This window comes from Chrysemys picta, chromosome 2 (genome assembly GCF_011386835.1).
Source record: "Chrysemys picta bellii isolate R12L10 chromosome 2, ASM1138683v2, whole genome shotgun sequence".
In the NCBI taxonomy this organism is placed as follows: Eukaryota; Metazoa; Chordata; order Testudines; family Emydidae; genus Chrysemys; species Chrysemys picta.
In genome coordinates, this window is record NC_088792.1 from 43494607 (window position 1) to 43512768 (window position 18162).

The following is an 18162-nucleotide window of genomic DNA, read 5'->3' on the forward strand; positions in this document are numbered from 1 at the left end:
ATCTGCACCTGTAATGTTTTTGTAGCATATTTTGTGTTTGATAAATTGTCTCAAGTTTAGCCTCATTCTAACTTGTCCTGATTTATATCCAATTTCTTGAACAGTACAGTGCCATCTGGTAGTGGATTTCAGTAGCAGGGAGGCAAGTCTATGCTGACTGCTGCACTTTGAATTGGATCGGTCTTCAGCAGCTGCTGCTGAAGAGGTTGTGGAATCTCCATCATTGGAGATTTTGAAGAGCAGGTTAGACAAACACCTGTCAGGGATGGTCTAGATAATACTTAGTCCTGCCATGAGTGCAGGGGACTGGACTAGATAACCTCTCGAGCTTCCAGTCCTATGATTTTATTTTTGAGGGAAAATACCATACAAAGTGTCTGAAGAAACTTCTGTGTCATGGGCATCCACACTTAGATAATGCAAGCCTCAGTTGGAGAAACAAGCAGCCTGTTGCTTTGAAGTACACACCTAATTGGCATAAAATGGAGCCAGTTGCATCTGTCCTCTTTAGTACTGAGATACAGTCTGGGGAGGCTCCAGATCCATCCAGATCTGTGCCCAGGGGCCGGTTTGGGGGCCCCCTGCAGGAGCCCGTAACTTGGGTAGAAGTGGGGGGCCACCAATGCCGTAACTGTGGCCCTGCCTCCTGCTCCTCCTCTTCCCCCAGGGCACCACCCTGGGCCAGGCCAGAAGCCAGAGTTGGACAGCGGTAGGAGCTTTCCAGGGAGCCTGGGGTACTGTAGGGGTAGCCCTGGACCCTCCGTCTGCTCTGGGCAGGGCCCAGCGTACCCAAAAGCAGCTCCTAGCTCATGTCCCCACCCTCCAGGGCACGCTGCTGCCGGTGGGACCCAAAGGAAGAGACTCTGGTCTGGCCTCCTGCTCCTTCCCTTCCTAATGCCAGACTGTCCCTGTTGGGTCCCTCCTGCTCCTGGTGGCAGGTTGCCCCTACTGCCACCTGGGCTTTGAGCCCAAGCAGCAATCCTGTGCGGCACTGCTCCTCCTGTCGCCTCTGGCCCGAGGCTTGCAGGTTGCGGGGGTCGGAGGGGGCAATGCTATCCTGACCTCCCCAAACTGCGCCCATGCCGCTGCCGCACCTGCCTGAGGCTACTATGCCCATGTTAAAAAGTGGGCAGGCCTGGCCCTCCCATTTTTAAAAAGTGCCCAGTTCTGGCACCCCTGTGCCCCAGAGTATGGGGGACCAACTATTCTTTGTGCCCAGGGCCCCAATACATCTTAATCCGCCTCGGATGTGATGGTCCATTTTCACCTGAAAGGCCTCTGCTTTAAATCAGAATGTCCTATCACACAATGGGATATGTATCCTCCACAGGCTCTGTGTTAAATATGATGTTGGCTGTGAGGCACCTCTGGGCTATGGACCATGCTTTGACCATCTTATTCTAAGTAAACAGGGAAAAACATGACTTTTAAAAATGTTTAGCTTAGAATCATAGAATATCAGGGTTGGAAGGGACCTCAGGAGGTCATCTAGTCCAACCTCCTCTCAAAGCAGGACCAATCCCAAACTAAATCATCCCAGCCAGGGCTTTGTCAAGCCGGGCCTTAAAAACCTCCAAGGAAGGAGATTCCACCACCTCCCTAGATAACCCATTCCAGTGCTTCACCACCATCCTAGTGAAAAAGTTTTTCGTAATATCCAACCTAAACCCACTGCAACTTGAGACCGTTACTCCTTGTTCTGTCATCTGCTACCACTGAGGACAGTCTAGATCCATCCTCTTTGGAATCCCCTTTCAGGTAGTTGAAAGCAGCTATCAAATCCCCCCTCATTCTTCTCTTCTGCAGACTAAATAATCCTAGTTCCCTCAGCCTCTCCTCATAAATCATGTGCTCCACCCCTCTAATCATTTTTGTTGCCCTCCACTGGAGTCTTTCCAATTTTACCACATCCTTCTTGTAGTACGGGGCCCAAAACTGGACACAGTACTCCAGATGAGGCCTCACCGATGCCGAATAGAGGGGAATGATCACGTCCTTTGATCTGTTGGCAATGACCCTACTTATACAGCCCAAAATGCCGTTAGCATTCTTGGCAACAAGGGCACACTGTTGACTTATATCCAGCTTCTCGTCCGCTGTAACCCCTAGGTCCTTTTCTGCAGAACTGCTTCCTAGCCATTCGGTCCCTAGTCTGTAGCAGTGCATGGGATTCTTGTCTTGCACTTGTCCTTGTTGAACCTCATCAGATTTCTTTTGGCCCAATCCTCTAATTTGTCTAGGTCCCTCTGTATCCTATCCCTACCCTCCAGTGTATCTACCACTCCTCCCAGTTTAGTGTCATCTGCAAACTTGCTGAGGGTGCAGTCCATACCATCCTCCAGATCATTAATGCTTCAATCAAGAATACCAAGTGATATAACTTAGAAACCTTACTCTGAGGAGTGAGCTTCATAGCACCATCGTCTGAAAGTTCACAGACCATTGATTGTGCCTGAGTGGAGAGGTTGTCTCATCTGATTAATGCAGAGAAACTCAACTTCGTGCCATTAGTCCCCCTATAAGATTTGACAAGTGTAATAGTGTAATCTGTTTATTTCAGGGGGAAAATTGTGTTCTGTTTTGCTGGCATGCTGATACATTATGTATTGTCCACTCTAGGGCGGCGGTTCTCAAACTCTGGGTCGGGACCCCAAAGTGAGTCCTGACCCCATTTTAATGGGGTCACCAGGGCTGGCTTAGACTTTCTGGGGCCCAGAGCTAAAGCCTGGGGCCAAGCTGAAGCGCAAGCCCCATGGCCCAGGACAAAGCCCACTGCCTGGGGCTGAAGCCCTTGGGCTCAGGCTTCAGTTCCCCCTCCTGGGGTCATGTAGTAATTTTTGTTGTTAGAAGGGGGTTGCGGTGCAATGAAGTTTGAGAACCCCTGATCTAGGGCTTTTTCAGTGTCACCTCTAGTGCTATGCGTGTGCTGCTTTTGCATTAGGTTTTACATTTTTAAATGTGTAGCAAGAACATACAGTATCACCAAGAGTGATCACTTTTTAGACTCCTCATGCTCTTTAATTTTGATTTTCTTTAAAGAATGGGCTGTTTGTCATGGGTCTGCAATATAATAGATAGTAAACAGATTTGAAGTTAGTTGCTTATAGTAAAGTCAGCTAAAAGGATGTTAGAATTTTTACTACCTTTCTGAAGTAAAGATGCAGTTCCTTATTATGTTTTGAACGGTGTATTTTAAAATACATACAGTTTTAAATCCCTTTTTAATGAATTACAATAATACTTTGTTAATCCAAATTAATATACAGACTTTTTTCCCTCAAGAAAGAGAATCTGTAGCCAATCATTACTTTTCCTGTTTTGGTAAGTCTGGCCAGCAGTTAATTTTTCAGCTACTCCAAGCAGGGTTTAATGGTTGTGTTAGTAGTGTGAAAATGCTTTATTTTTTCTTGTTCAGTTGACTCTTCCAGGAGCAGCTTCCTTTAAAACTATTTTAAGTACATTTCAGTGCATACAAAATATTTTTTAAATGTCAACTAAGTAAAAATTGCTCTCTACCTCAAATGGGGAAACGGATACCACAGAATTAACTGAGAGATGTAACACTTTAGAATAAAATGATATGGGGGGGGAGGGGTAATCTGATTCAAAACCAGGGATTATGACCTGTCACTGACACTATAGCCCATGGATCAGAATTCATTAGTTAAACTATAAAATAAAGATTCTGTACATTCACCAATCTTGACAGCCTCACTTTTAGGATTTCAGGAAATAGTTGACCTTTGACCTCAAGTTACATAGGTTCATGTTACACTTTCTGGGGAAACTAACTCTCTAATCAGAATAGCCAGATTTCCATCAAATCTGTAGCACCATGTTTCACAAATTGGTTTATATCAGTAGCAAGCAGTTAAGCTCTGTGTATGATGGCCAGGGAAAGTGGATAATTTCCTTTCTGCCAAGATTTATATTTGCTCACTATTCACCAGAGAGCTGGATGGGTCATGCAAAGTGCTGATGAATGCCCTCAACTTCTGTTGAAATTCATGGGGATTGGGGGTGCTCAGCACTTGCAGTTTTGTATCCATACTTTCTCTGGCAAATGTAGACTGGGTCACATTATGCTGCAGGTGTGATATGCACATCTCTGTCATATGTTGTTTACTTATGCTCACTAAAACACCTGATGATATGATGATCACCACAGGGACAAAGCCTCGCTAATTCCATTATGTTTGTAGCCATTTTTATTGTAGATAGCATGTGAGATTTGATTTTTAATTAAATATATATGCTAATAAAAAGCCCCCCTCCAAACCTCTAGTGATTAAAACAAGAGGCCTTAATTTCAGATTCAACATACAGGTACCCAGTTCATTTGCCTTTGCATTCACCAGCTCTGTTCCTGTCCACACAAGTAGTAAGTAAATGGAGCTTTTCTAGCTAGATTTCTGAGCTGTTTTGGACTGTCAAGCTGGTCAAGTGCTGAGCAATATTAATTTTCTTTACTAGTCATGGAAAACGTATGTTTCTCCTTATTTGTGATTCTTGAGTTTTATAAATTATACTGTGACCTTTGGCATTTGTTTCACTTTTAGGTGAAAGGAGTTTGCAGGTATTTTAGCTGAGATGCGTATTGTGTGCCTTTCCTCTAAGGTAAACATACAGGATCATCTAAGAGTGCTGTTGAGTCTAGGTGAAGGTGGGGGCTGAAGGTGGATGATGAGATGGGACAGCGATGTAAGCAGCTTCAGCAGTCAGGAGACCACAGGAATGCAAGACTTATGAGTCTCCTATGACTTTTTCCTCTTTTGACTGACACATTTGACCTTTTGAACTTTTTGATGCAGATGGATTCCCAGCAGTAATGATTGGCAGTAGTAACATGTTGTACTCTGAGGCTGGCAACATTTAAGTGCCCAACTCACATTGGTTTTCCTATAGAAGTTGGGTGCCTAACTCCCATATGTGCATTTGAAATTTTCTACCTGCAAATAAATGTGAGTAAGCTTTGTATATCGGTACATGCAGGTTCTTAAATTCAGTACATTCTTTCTTTATGTAGGGAATAATGGATAGCAAGGCATGTGGTTGTGATATAACTACTCATCTCAGGCACGTAATGAGGCTGAAGGCCATTTCTAGGATCTGAGAAGTACCACTATCTTAGAACTGTCATGTTTTTTCACTTACAGGAAGGTACTGTTGTCATTTTTGACTTGGAAAAACATTTAGACGAAGTAATTGAATCAGATGGTTGGTGTCCCATAATCACAGGGGGATCAACTGTAGTTACTCAGATTTCTCCTTCTATGCTGCCTGTTTTATAAACGCATTTATAAATATTCCAGTGAACTTTAAAAGTTTAAAGGACCAGAGATATGGATGGCAGCAATTTTAATATGCTACTTAAAAATTGCAGATTAACATACAGATTGTCCTCTTGAACTGTGCAAGGGCTGCAACGTAGTCTACATTTAAAAATTAGACTTCAGGGTGAAACTAGTAAAAACCAAATAACCCTTCTTCTCCCCTCCCCCCCCACCCTATTGTATTAGTTTTTTGTGACCTAAAGTGTCCATATAGCACTTCCCTATTGACTTTCCCTGTGCCTGCCTTCGCTGCTCTCATGAGCAAACAGGGTGTTGAAATTTACAGGAATCCTGTTCTGCTAGGCATTTGTATTTGTGAATACAAAGACAACTACAGCCAAGGGGGACTTGAAGACAGACTAAGGTTATTGAGCTACCAACATGGACCACGGCTTTTAAGAGCAAATAATATAATTTATGTGGGGCTAGCAGCAATTCTGAATAGGTCTAATCAGTACAAAGACATTGCTGCCAGTTTTCCCCAAAATCAGAAAACTCTTTTCTGTCCTGTAGATAATGAGGATTAAGTTTCTGAGTTCTGAACTGATCTTGCATAACTACTTAGATGAAGCTCTGACTGGTTTTAGTTGGGGATTTGCCTAAGTAAAATATGTGGTGGATCTTGCAGTATTTTATTTCATTGGGACTCTTAGGGTATGTCTGCATTGCAAAAAAAAAAAAAAACCTGCAGCATCAAGTCTCAGACCCAGGCATAACCTCCTTTTTAAAATATGGGCACCAGAACTATATGCAGTTTTGTATTATCAGTCTCACCAGTGCTGTAAACAGAGGTAATATAACCTCCCTATCCCTACTTACTAGTTCCCTGTTTATAGACCCAAGGATTACATTAGCCCTTTTTGTACAGCATCACACTGGGAGCTCATGTTAAGTTGCATGTCCACAGTGATCTCTAAATCCTTTTCAGAGTCACAATTTTCTGTAATACAGTGCCCCCTCCCCCATTCTATAGGTATGGGCCTGCATTCCTTATTCCTAGATGTATAACTTTGCATTTGGCTATATTCATAGATTCCAAGGCCAGAAGAGACCTTTGTGATCATGTAGTCTGACCCCCTGTGTAACACAAGGCCATAGAACTCCCTGAAAATAATTCCTATTAAAATTAAAAATGTGTTTTGTCCAATTTATAGAGCAAACTGGAACACTTGGTACGACTGCCCTATCCTCATCATTATTTACCACTCAACCAATCCACAAGTATTAATCAGCAGTGATTTTTTTACATTTACTTCCAGTTCATTGATGAAAATGTTGACTAGGAAGGTATAAAACCCCTATAACTGGATAATTAAGCAATAACATGCCCATGGGGTGAGTTTCTTCCTAACCCCAGGCAGCTAATGATTGGGTTATACCTTGAAGTTTGAGTCAGTCTGTGTTTGTAAATATTTTAGAATGCTCTGGTCTCTCATTTGTAGTATGAATTAATTCTGTAAATGTGACATGGAAAATATCTTGTTTAATATCCTATTGGCGCAAATACATATAGGAAAGGGCATGTTTGCATGAAACTCAGCTTTCAAACTCTCTGCATTGACAGAATATTGTCATCACAAAAGGTGCCATCCGGGAACTTTTGTACAGAAGAGAAACCTTTTACTTCCCAGCTGTTGCTGTCTAGGCATATATGTAGCAGTCCTTACACAGCTCGTCTTGCTTTCTGAAATCTTATCTTTTCATTTTGCCTCTCTAGCCTACAAACAACGTGTCTATCCTTGTGTCTGTTGCAGGCTACAATGTGAAATTAACTTTGTAGTCTTGTATTTTGCAGCCTGCAGTATGTGCGAACACAGAGAAACAAAGCAGCAGGAGGAAATGTCATAGAACACAGACAAGGAGCGTGGCAAAAGGCAGTCTTCCCCCTACCCCCCAAATAGACAAATGGAGAGCCACAAAGAACTAATACATGTGTGAGCAAAGGCAAAAAACAAAAATACCTGTTTTGAGGTTTAAACGTAAAGTACAGTGTGTATATTCTTACTGGTAATTCCACTCCATAGCCCACATCTTTGTTCTGTCTTCACTTGCCAAGCAAAATTGGACATAGTCTCTTTGCTGTAAGTAAGCCCTGTCCATGTTCTAGTCCAGGATGGTCTTTGTCCTCAATCTGTTTGTCTTAAAGTATTATCAATGTTTGTTCTATCCAGACATTTCCACAGCTGTTTTCTGTGTTTTAAAATGTCAGACTTGAGGATAATGGCATTTAAACAACTATCTAGATAGTAGTAGTTAGAGACATTTTCTAAATGATGGAACACCGTAAATTGAATAGTCAGGTAATTGAACTTATGGTTACAGCTGCCTTATGTTAGCCCTCTTCCAATTTTGGCCCATTTATTCCATCAACAACAGGTGGCTACTTGGATTTTGGATAGGGTGACCAGATGTCCTGATTTTATAGGGACAGTCCCGATATTTGGGTTTTTTTTCTTATATAGACACCTATTGCCCTCCACCCCGTCCCAATTTTTCACACTTGCTATCTGGTCACCCTAATTTTGGATAATGCATTAACTGCCCCCTGGTAACAGTCTCACTAAAAAAAAGTCATTAAGGATCAAAAGGAAGTGTGATATCAATACGCTTTAAAATGTCACTGATTCCTTATTCTTTCCAACTAGTCCCTCATCTGTTCAGCATATCTGCACATGTAACAGAATGAACCTCCTCCACAACTCCTCCTGTGGCATAAGGGAGGACTCTAGGCACTGACAAAGCTTCATTTTATGCAGAAAAGGCCACCAGCTCCCTCTATACATCAGATAAATTTCCCTTGGATCACATACAATTGTACATTTTGCTTTATTCTTTCAGTCTTTGTGCCATTCCTCCAGAGGGTTTAGCCAGTCCCTCCTAACTGCAGGAACTTGCTCTCAATTGAGAAAGCAGATATTGCTTTCCAGCTTACATGTGTTTCTTCAGAAAATTTTCCTCCTTTATTTGGAGAAATAAAAAGGAACTGAAAAAAAATTTCATACCACATACCTATCTCTGAATTAGTTGCAAGGAGTGAAGAACCCTTCTCTCTTGGGAAGAAGGACCATCATCCATAGACTAGTCATGGTTAACATCAGAATGATATATACCTTTTCCCCCTTCTCTTCTGTATTATGTGGACAGATACCTTATTTATAATGGTCATTTATTATTGGCATAGAAATAGAATAATACACCTCTACCCCGGTATAACGCGGCCCGATATAACATGAATTCGGCTATAACGCGGTAAAGCAGCGCTCCGGGGGCGGGTGGGGCTGCGCACTCCGGCGGATCAAAGCAAGTTCGATATAACGCGGTTTTACCTATAACGTGGTAAGATTTTTTGGCTCTCGAGGAAAGCGTTATATCGGAATAGAGGTGTATTATGATCCCCTATTAACAGGCTGGCTAGCCTGTCAAGGGGAGTTGGGCTCAGCCTTGCCTGTGACTTTAGCAGTTAGCCCTCAGCTTATCCTGATCTGGTGGCTCAATTACAATTAGTGATCTAAGCTATGAAAGGCTCAGAAAGAACTACATAGAGAGGGTTGAGAACTTAGTGAAAGAAGGAACCCAGGAGAGAGGAGCCTAGGGAACCCCCTCTCTTTGGGAAGGGCCTAGTGAAGGCAGGCTGGAGAAAACCACAAGGAGCAGGTTAGATTCCTGTGAGAGACTCTGAGATAGAGCTTGTAAGAAACAGGGAAGACCCTGAAAGAAGCTGCTAGAGTAGAAAGGGAGGCAGAGGGGAAACCTGCTAGGAAGAAGGGCTTCCAGGGGAAAAGACCGGAGAGGCAGTGCTCAGCCAAAGGACCAAAGAAAGAAATCTGCAGTCCCCAGGAGTAGGGGTGAAGAACAGGGAACTTCAGTGTAGCCTGAGAGGAGCAGGAGGATCTTTTGCTTGGATAATGGTGTAGATTTCATTATCTTAATAAAATTTTAAAATCTGTAGTTGGACTTTGTTACCCCATAATGGGAAAGACCTGAACTTAAGAGATCACCTGACCAGAGAGCTAGGTCATGGGAGACACATACAGACAGAGGCCATTGCAAGGCTAAAGAAGTGGTCAAGAGGGGGCTTTCCCTGCACACAGTGCCACTTTCTAATACCAAAGGGGTGCTACAGTGGTGAGTGGAACTGCTTACACTGCTAAAATAAAAAAAAATCCAAAATACTAATATTGACACATCAGAATTGATATTTGATTAGTCCGTGTACTGGTAAGCGTTAAAAATCTCTACTTCCTTAGAAACCTTCATACTAGACAAATGGGAACTATATATATTGATCTTTAGTTGAGAACACTGATCCATGTCACTATGATTTGGATCTAGAAATAGGCCTTTTTTTTTTTTTTTTTTTTTTTTTTTTTTTGCTGTAACAGTGTTGACATAACTGGGTGAACCAAAGCCCATATGTAAATAAATGTTAATGCACTGACCTTTCAGGCCAGAAAACAGTTTTATTAATATGTTCATAGTATTATTTTCACAGGAAAATCTTTCAATACTTTAGTTAACTAGAGAAACTGCATAATGTTTAGAGAATAAAAATATATATTAAATAAGACAAGACATGCAGGCTTTTTTGAAGTTGAAAGTTCTTAAACTATATGCAGTAGATCTGCCTTTGAGATGGATGGTACTGAAGCCTGCTGCTTGTCCATATTAGTTGTAGCTTGTGGTGTTTTCTCTAGATGAGTCCTATAAAGGAAGTAAAATAATGAAAGGATGACCAATTAATATGGAACTGAGAAGCAGGGAGCTTGTATATTCAACAGTTGGGATAGAACACTTTAAATAGTATATGTAATATAATCTAACCTAAAGACTGTATCTGTTGCCTTGGAGAAAACCTGGGGTGAAATCCTGGCCCTCCTGAAGTTGATGGCAAAACTCCCAAATCTGCTCCAGGATGGTACTTTTCTTAAAAAAAAACAAAAATAGAAATATCCCTTCAGATGTATAACTCACTGTGCCTATCACTGGTTTGCCGTCTGTATACACTACATGGGCAAAATTCTTATTGAAGCTGTGGGTGCTCAGCTTTATCTCTGAAATGAGGGTTTAGATGGCTAGCTTTAGCCACCAAAGTTAGGAAAGTTTAGCCCTAGCTTTTAGGCTGTCAGGGTGGGGAGATGGTTCTGTAAAAGTCTCTTTCCTCTTTAAGTAGAATTTTAGTTTATTTTATCTTTACTCTTAAATGCTCCCTTCGTTTCGAAGCTTTGCTAACAACATTAGCTGTAGCACTTGGCAGAATGGACTTATAACACATGCATGTCCTGTACACTGAAAAGTAAAGCAAGAATTAATAAAAAGAACATCTGATAGAACCTCAGTAAACATTGAAATATGTAGCAATATAGCATTATAGAAATATGGAATAGTGCTGACTTTTTTTAAAGTGATGTTTTACAGTATCTATCTACTTTAAATGCCCTTATGTGCATTACTAATAACACATTAGATTGTTAAACTTGAGGGAATTTTAAGGTCAGCTTTGCTTTTAGCGGTTTACTCTGTTGTACCATTTCAACTTTGTTCAGATGGAGCAGTGGAAAAAAGAATGGTTAGCCTCACACTGTGGTCCTTATACAGTAGTGTAATGCTGCAATACTTGTGTTGCAAACACTGTAAGTTCTTTATTAAATGTAAACAAACTATTTTGAGGATGTTTCAAAATAATTAAACTACTTTTAAAACAATGGAAGTTTATAAAATTGTTTTTCCCCAAACAAAACCTACATGTTGGGCCTGGGCTCCCTGGCAGTGCCTCACTTAAGGTGGGAGCAAACATACAAAATACTATCAAAATATAGTTGAAGCAAGTGACATGAATATGGTGTATGCACTATGTTTTCAGTGTGCATGTAGTAAACAAGCCTCTCTCTCCTGTTGTCTCTCCGTACAGAATCCAGCCATTCCAATGCAGAAGCTGCAAGACATTCAGAGAGCTATGGAGCTGCTCTCTGCATGCCAGGGACCAGCAAAAAACATTGATGAAGCAACCAAACGTAAATACCAGTTTTGGGATACGCAACCTGTACCCAAACTTAGTAAGTTTAACTGGGCCTATGTACAAAATTGACCTTAACAGTAGCTAAAAGGAGTATGTTGAAATTTTACTGTGTATTCTGTAACACAGATATAAAGTTGAACTGCTTGGATATATTCTTTATCAAAATGTGTTAGGATTCAGTAGTCACTTCTGCTCTTTGCAGCCATCTAAAATTACTGATAAACTACTGAGATGGGTAGTTTGGGGTGGGGGAAAAAGGGTATGTCATGAAATGAAATATCAGAATGAGTTTCATATATGAAAACAAGAAATGTGCTATTACAATGATCCCACTTGGGCTAACGGATTTGAACTTGAGAACTACAGGGAAGAAAGGTCTCTACCACTTCAGTAAAAGGAATAACTTTATTATTTGGTAGCAGCAGTAGACTTTTAAACTGTTATGAGCCAGGTATCAGAGAGTAACAAAGATCCACACTATGCTGGTGTGGGATACACTGTTTTTGCATAAATTGATGCTAATTACACATCTCTCCTATGCATAACTATTTTGTTCCTATTTGTTCACCTGCTTCCTCCGCTGCATACAATTCTTATCTGTAGTCCATCCTATATACGACAGTGTTTTCCTTCTTCATGGTTTTGGAGGCAGCTTGATTGAAGACTTCTTTAAACTGATTCAGTGTCTGTCTTCTGCACAGCTGTTACCTATCTCCAACCACCCCCACTCATTACTGCTATGGGTGAGTGCAGTTGCTGACTCCTCCATCCTTGGAAGAAAGCCCTATTTCATTAGTCTCCTGTAAGACACTACTGCTAATTCCAGGAACTCTTCAGTGCCAGGGAAGCTTGGGGACCTTGCAAGTAAAGCAGTCCCTACCACCTCTTTCAGCAGTGCTTTCCACTGATCATTTTCCTGCTCCTGAGCCTGGTTCCCCATTCCAGCACTCCTGAGGGATTGAACTGCACCACCTCCGCACTCTCCAGCCAGATCCCCTCAAGGGGGAGTGGAGTAAGTTAATGTCACCAGTCCTGGCTGGGTGCCTAACCTCTATGCCACAGGTTAAATGAGTTCTCCTCACACACTGTTCTCCCTCTCTCCCAATAGTTCATTATTTCAATAGCCTTGTTATTTTGACTGGTATTTTGATCCTTTTCTCTTTCTGAAAGTCATGATGCAGAAGACCCCTCTTAAAATTACTACCTATTGTAACATTTGGGGTTCAACCCATACCAGGAAGGGCTTGTATCACCGCCTGCCCTGCAACTCTGCATGCCTTAAATGCTATGCTTCTGTGTTGGAGTCCTGACACTGCCTGCCAGCCACCCTTACAAGCATGCAGGTCACACCCTGGCTTCCTCCACCCAGTTACTTTTTTGCAGAGTGAACCCAACACCCTTCCAGTCCCAAATTTCTCCAAAACTGTCTGCCAATTGGACAATCTGCAGAGGTTCCCAGAATTGTGAGCTCTTCTTTGAGTGCTTGCTCATGTTGATTCCATTCTAGGTGTGTGTGTGCCCATGTGCGTGGTCGTTGGAGATATTTGCCTTGGCGTTATCCATAGGGCCAGCTGTGGCACCCCCTTGAGTGCCATGCTTATGCGTCGATATATCAGGCACCACAGGCCCTATGCCCTCTCAGTTCCTTCTTACCGCCTGTGGTGGTTAGTTGGAGCACCTTTCCTTGCATAGCAAGGTGTAGAGGTTTCGTCTCTTCTCACTTTGAGCCTTAGGATCTTGTAAATAGTTTGTTTATTGTAGTTAGTGGTAAGTAGTTGTTAAGTGTAGTTAGAATTTAGGGTATGTCTACACTGGAAACTTCAAAGCACTGCCATGGGAACGCTCCCGCGGCAGTGATTTGAAGTGCGAGTGTGGTCTCCCAGCGCTCCTGGTAATCTACCTCCACAAGGGGATTAGCTCTGAGCGCTGGGAGTGTGGCTCCCAGCGCTCGGAGCCTGTCTACACTAGAGCTTTAAAGCACTCAGACTTGCTGCGCTCAGGGGGGTGATTTTTCACACCCCTGAGCCAGCAAGTTAGAAGGCTATAAAATGTAAGTGTAGACAAGCCCTTACAGTCCCAGCGGGGACCACGCCCCAGGCAGGGCATGCCCCAGTCTCCGAGGTTTATGCTCGGCCTGTGTCCAGCAGATCTTGCTGGGTAGCGATTTATCTGGATTATCTTTGCATCTCAAACTCCAAGGTTTGTCCCTATCATCTATCAAGGTCCACCTGGCCACTATCTCGGGTTTTCCTCCTATGTTCCAAGGCAGGTCAGTCTTCATTCACAACATGATGGCACAGTTTTTGAAAGGTTTGGAGCGTCTCTACGCACATGTCTGATATCCCATCCCTCACCTCACCCCCAGGGACCTGAATCTCATGTTGTTGAGGCACATGGGGTCTCCACTTGAGCCTCTGGCTTCCTGCTTTCTCCTGCTTCTCTCCTGGAAGGTCTCATTCCTGGTCGCGATAACGTCAGCCCGCAGGGTGTCCGAGATCAGGGTGCTTACTTCAGAGTTTTCTACACAGTTTTCTACAAGGATAAGGTCCAGCTGCAACCACACCCAGCATTTCTGCCCAGGGTTGTTTCCCAGTTTCATATTGGCCAGGACATATACTTGCCCATCTTCTTTCCAAAGCCTCATGCGTCAGATGAGGAGTGCAGGCTACGCACCCTGGATGTCAGGAGGGCACTGGCCTTCTACAGAGATAGAACAAGGCCTTTCTGTAAGTCAATGCAGTTGTTCGTTGCGGTGGCAGACAGAATGAAAGGTCGCCCAGTGTCTGCTCAGAGGATTTCGTCTTGGATCATGGCCTGCATCCACTACTGCTATGAGCTGGCGAAAGTGCTTCCACTGGCGATCGTGATGGCACACTCGACTAGGGCACAAGCGTCATCAGCGGCCTTCCTGGCACAGGTACCAATCCAAGAGATCTGTAGAGCCACTACCTGGTCATCTGTCCATATGTTCACGTCTCATTATGCGCTTACCCAGCAAGCTCAAGACAACACTGGCTTAGGCAGAACAGTGCTGCAAGCTACAAGACCATGAACTCCGAGCTTGCCTCCATTGATACTGTTTGAGAGTCACCTAGAATGGAATCAACATGAGACGCACTCGAAGAAGAAAAAATGGTTACCCACCTTTTTCGTAACTGTTGTTCTTCGAGATGTGTTGCTCAAGTCCATTCCATTACCCATCCTCCTGCCCCTCTGTCGGAGTTGTCGGTAAGAAGGAACTGAGAGGACGTAGGGCCGGCGATGCCTGATATACCAATGGATGAGTGTGGCATTCAAGGGGGCGCCACAACTGGGCCTAAGGATACCGCTAAGGCAAAAATCTCCAACGACCGCGCAGGTGGGCGCGCACCTAGCTAGAATGGAATGGACATGAGCAACACATCTCGAAGAGCAACAGTTACGAAAAGGTGGGTAACTGTTTTTTATTGTTTTTCTCCCCACCCTGCAACCTCTGCAAGTGAGAATTTTGTTACTGCTAAGCTGTGTGACAACTGTCCTGACATACCAGCTTGTCTTCCTTACCAGTAAACTCCTCATGCCAGTCCAAACCTTGCCTTGCAGGTAAAACAATAGTGAACCCCATCTCCTTAGCTTGCCAGAGATGTCTCCCTGCAGTATCCATCCTTCTCATGGAACACTCACAGAAATTGTTCTCTACTCCTTTAAGGAGACAATAACAGCAGCATATTCATTTGACTAACATTCTTAGTTCAATCACAGCACTGAATTGATTTATAATAAAGCTGAAACAAGTTTATTTAACAAAAGGATGTAGGATTAAGTGATACCAAGAATAAGTAGTAAAGACAGAAAAGGTTACAAGCAAACAAAAATAAAAATACATTTCTAAGATGTATTTAATGTCAGCAAGTTATAATCTTTGTCTAAGCAGGTTTCTCTCCTATATTCAATTCCCAGAGACTTCAACACCCTTGGTTGAAGGATCCCAACGTTCTGTGATTTCAAGAGCTCCAGCCCCCTGAATCCCCCAAGTGATGGACAACTATGGGGTTCTCTCCCCTTTCTTTTTTTAGTCCAGTAAACCTTTGAAATGTATTCTGTGAAAAGTAAGCCTAGACAAAACTTCTCTCTCCTGCTGGCGTGTAGATGCCATGCTGTCTTCCCAATGTTCATTGGCCCTCCTTCAAGAGGCAGGAATGCTTCCTGGGGGTGTGGTCTTTATTCTCCTGCTGATTCATATGTAAATGGGCTTCCATTGTTTTGATTCCCACACTGCTTAATTTACACTGGAGACAGGTAGATAGCTGCCTTCCCTCCTGTCTTGGTGGAAACCTTTTTCTCCCTGTGTTTAGTCACCAACTTTAAAGTGTAATATCAGTGAGTACCCATAATTGCTCATATAGTACTAATGCATACATTTCACAATGCTATTAATCACCAGTGTGTCACAGGCTTTCACAAAAGACCTTAGTCGATATACTTTTATAATACAGTAATATTATATACAATTAGCTGATTCAGTTGCTTCTTATTTGAGATTCAATTATCCTGTTTTTATAGTTAAAAGGCTATCTCACCCAGTTGCTAGTTTGATGGCTTTGTTTACCTTTTATGTAAATATATCTTCATTGTTTCTGCCTGACAACCAGGCGGTTTAGATAAGCAAGTATACATCCGTTTGTCTAGGACAGACTGGGCTTATTCATTGCTTGCCAAAAACATTTTAAGAATGTAATTCTACCACGTTTATAACTCTTTGTTCACATGCTGTAAAGACATCATGCAAGTATATTAATGATCAGTGAATTGTTCGTTTTCCAGTGATATACTACAGGCCACCTTTTGGGTATATATCATGACAACAGTGTGTTAGGTGTAGGAAGTATGTCAAGCCTGATAAGAGTTGCTGACACAGAGTAGTGAAACCAGTGGGCCCCCTGTGTCACACTTATATTACAGTACCACCCAGAAATGAACTAGGTGGTGTATGAAACACATAGGCACTGACCCAAAATGTAGAAAGACTAAAAGGACTCAAATATTTGAATCTTTAATCTAGCACCATGTCAGGATCGAAGGCCTCCGAATTCAAGGATGTATGGAAGTATTCTTCTTTGGGATAAAATCTCCCTCATAAAACTAAACAGAATTTTCTAGCCTTCTTACACTGAATGAGTTTCCGTCCCAAACAGAGGTTTTTAGGATCACTCATCACAGACTGCAATCCAGGGAAGTCACCTCGCAGTTGGAGAAGGAACCAAGCACCTCTCTCCTCCGTGCTGCTGCACCCAGGAAAAATTAATCCAACAGAAACTAGAAATGTCAAGAAGCCACATCACCATTCTTTGGGAGTCCCACTCCTCTGTGGTGCCACTTCTGGCATACCGGGGTGCCTGATCCCTTATGAAGGGAAAAATCTCCCAGAATCACATGGCTTAGGAAGACATTTTAACTCCAATAAGATAGATGTGTTAAATTGACCTGGTCCACACTGTCATAGAGATTGAAGAATTTGTTTGCCCTCAGACTAAGAAAAGTCCACTCAGGATGAAGCATCATAACATCTGAGTCCCTGGAGAAAATAGTCTACTCCACATGGACTCATGGTGGTCACAAACATCTAACTAGCAGAGCATCAAAAAACACTGCTCTAAAGCAAAGCTGACAAACTATTTCCCGTCCTCAAGCTCAGCTCTCCTTTCTGGTGCTTAACTCTGTGAGCAACAAAAATTTTACTGTTAAGAAAATAAGGCTGTGAATTAGTCTCCAATGGCCTCTGAAACTCTTGGCCCCAATAGTCACAGCCCAAACACCTGCTCTCATGGTCTGCTCAAGTTGTGCACTCCAAAAATAGGAAGTTAAGGAGAGAATCAGGAAAGGTGAAGAAACACCCAGGAACTCTTTTATTTATGATTATCCATATGACAATACAAAATTCACTGCACTTTCTAAGTTATCCCAATAGCTTGCTTAGGATGCTGGTTATAGGCCTGGTCTACACTACAGAATTAGGTTGACATAAGGCAGCTAACACTCTGTAGGTGTTTACACTATAATGGTGCTCCCACCGATGTAAGTCGCCCACTACATCGACCTAATAACTCCACCTCTGCAAAAGGTGTCACATTTAGGTCAATGTTAGGGTGATGCAATGTCTGTGTAGACACTGCATTACTGATATCACCTGTTGTCTGTCAACCCTACACGGGACTGACAGCCCGGACTACTGCTGCTGCCTCCCGGTGAGGGATTGAGAGGCGGGAGAGCCTGAGCCTGGCCACCGCCTAGGCCTTCTCCCCCACCCCCATCCCTCACTGGGAGGCAGCTGGGCCTGGGCTCTCCTCCCCTCCTCCTTTCCCCCAATCCCCCACCAAGAGGCAGCTGAGCTCAGGCTCTCCTCCCGCCCCCATCCATCATCAGGAGGTATCCAGGATTGGGCTCTCCTTACCCCCCACCCCTACCCCAATCCCTCACCGGGAGGGGGCCAGAATCGGGCTCTCCTTCCTTCCTCCCTCCCCTCTCCATCTGACACCAAGAGGCAGTGGTGGGACTCTGAGCTGTCAGCCATGGTGGTGGGGAGGCTCCAGCTGTCAGGGCCCCACAATGCCCCACTTCAGTCGGCACAAGCGCTGATGGTGAGGATGCGTACCGCTGACAGAAGGAGTTAGTGTGGACATGAAAAACTACAATAATTACTGTGGTGGTTCTATGTCAACCAACCTTTGGTCAACTTAATTTTGTAGTGTAGACGAGTCCATAGACTTCATCTCCAAAGTACTGTTTGATGGCTCCAAGTAGCGTTCTGTGTAAAGCTCTCCAGCATTCTTGAGA

The 18162-nt window shown here is 43.2% G+C and overlaps 2 protein-coding genes across 6 annotated transcripts in view; one reads left to right on the plus strand and one right to left on the minus strand.

Annotated features, from left to right (window-relative positions):
- NMT2 (N-myristoyltransferase 2) overlaps positions 1-18162 on the plus strand; it is a 60437-nt gene that overhangs the window by 18025 nt on the left and 24250 nt on the right. For 3 of the 5 annotated variants that reach the window (XM_065586928.1, XM_065586924.1, XM_065586925.1), the window contains exon 3: positions 11242-11386. In XM_065586928.1, coding sequence (XP_065443000.1) covers positions 11242-11386 — 145 coding nt within the window. Of the gene's footprint in view, positions 1-4543; positions 5161-7128; positions 7268-11241; positions 11387-18162 lie in introns of those variants that run through there. The other 2 variants (XM_065586926.1, XM_065586927.1) reach the window with 2 other exon arrangements.
- Positions 9809-18162, minus strand: part of RPP38 (ribonuclease P/MRP subunit p38) — a 43747-nt gene continuing 35393 nt past the window's right edge. The window contains exons 4-5 of the transcript XR_010599129.1: positions 10155-10256; positions 9809-10034 (exon numbers count right to left, since the gene is read on the minus strand). The gene's annotated coding sequence lies outside the window, so the exon portion shown is untranslated. The remainder of the gene's footprint in view (positions 10035-10154; positions 10257-18162) is intronic.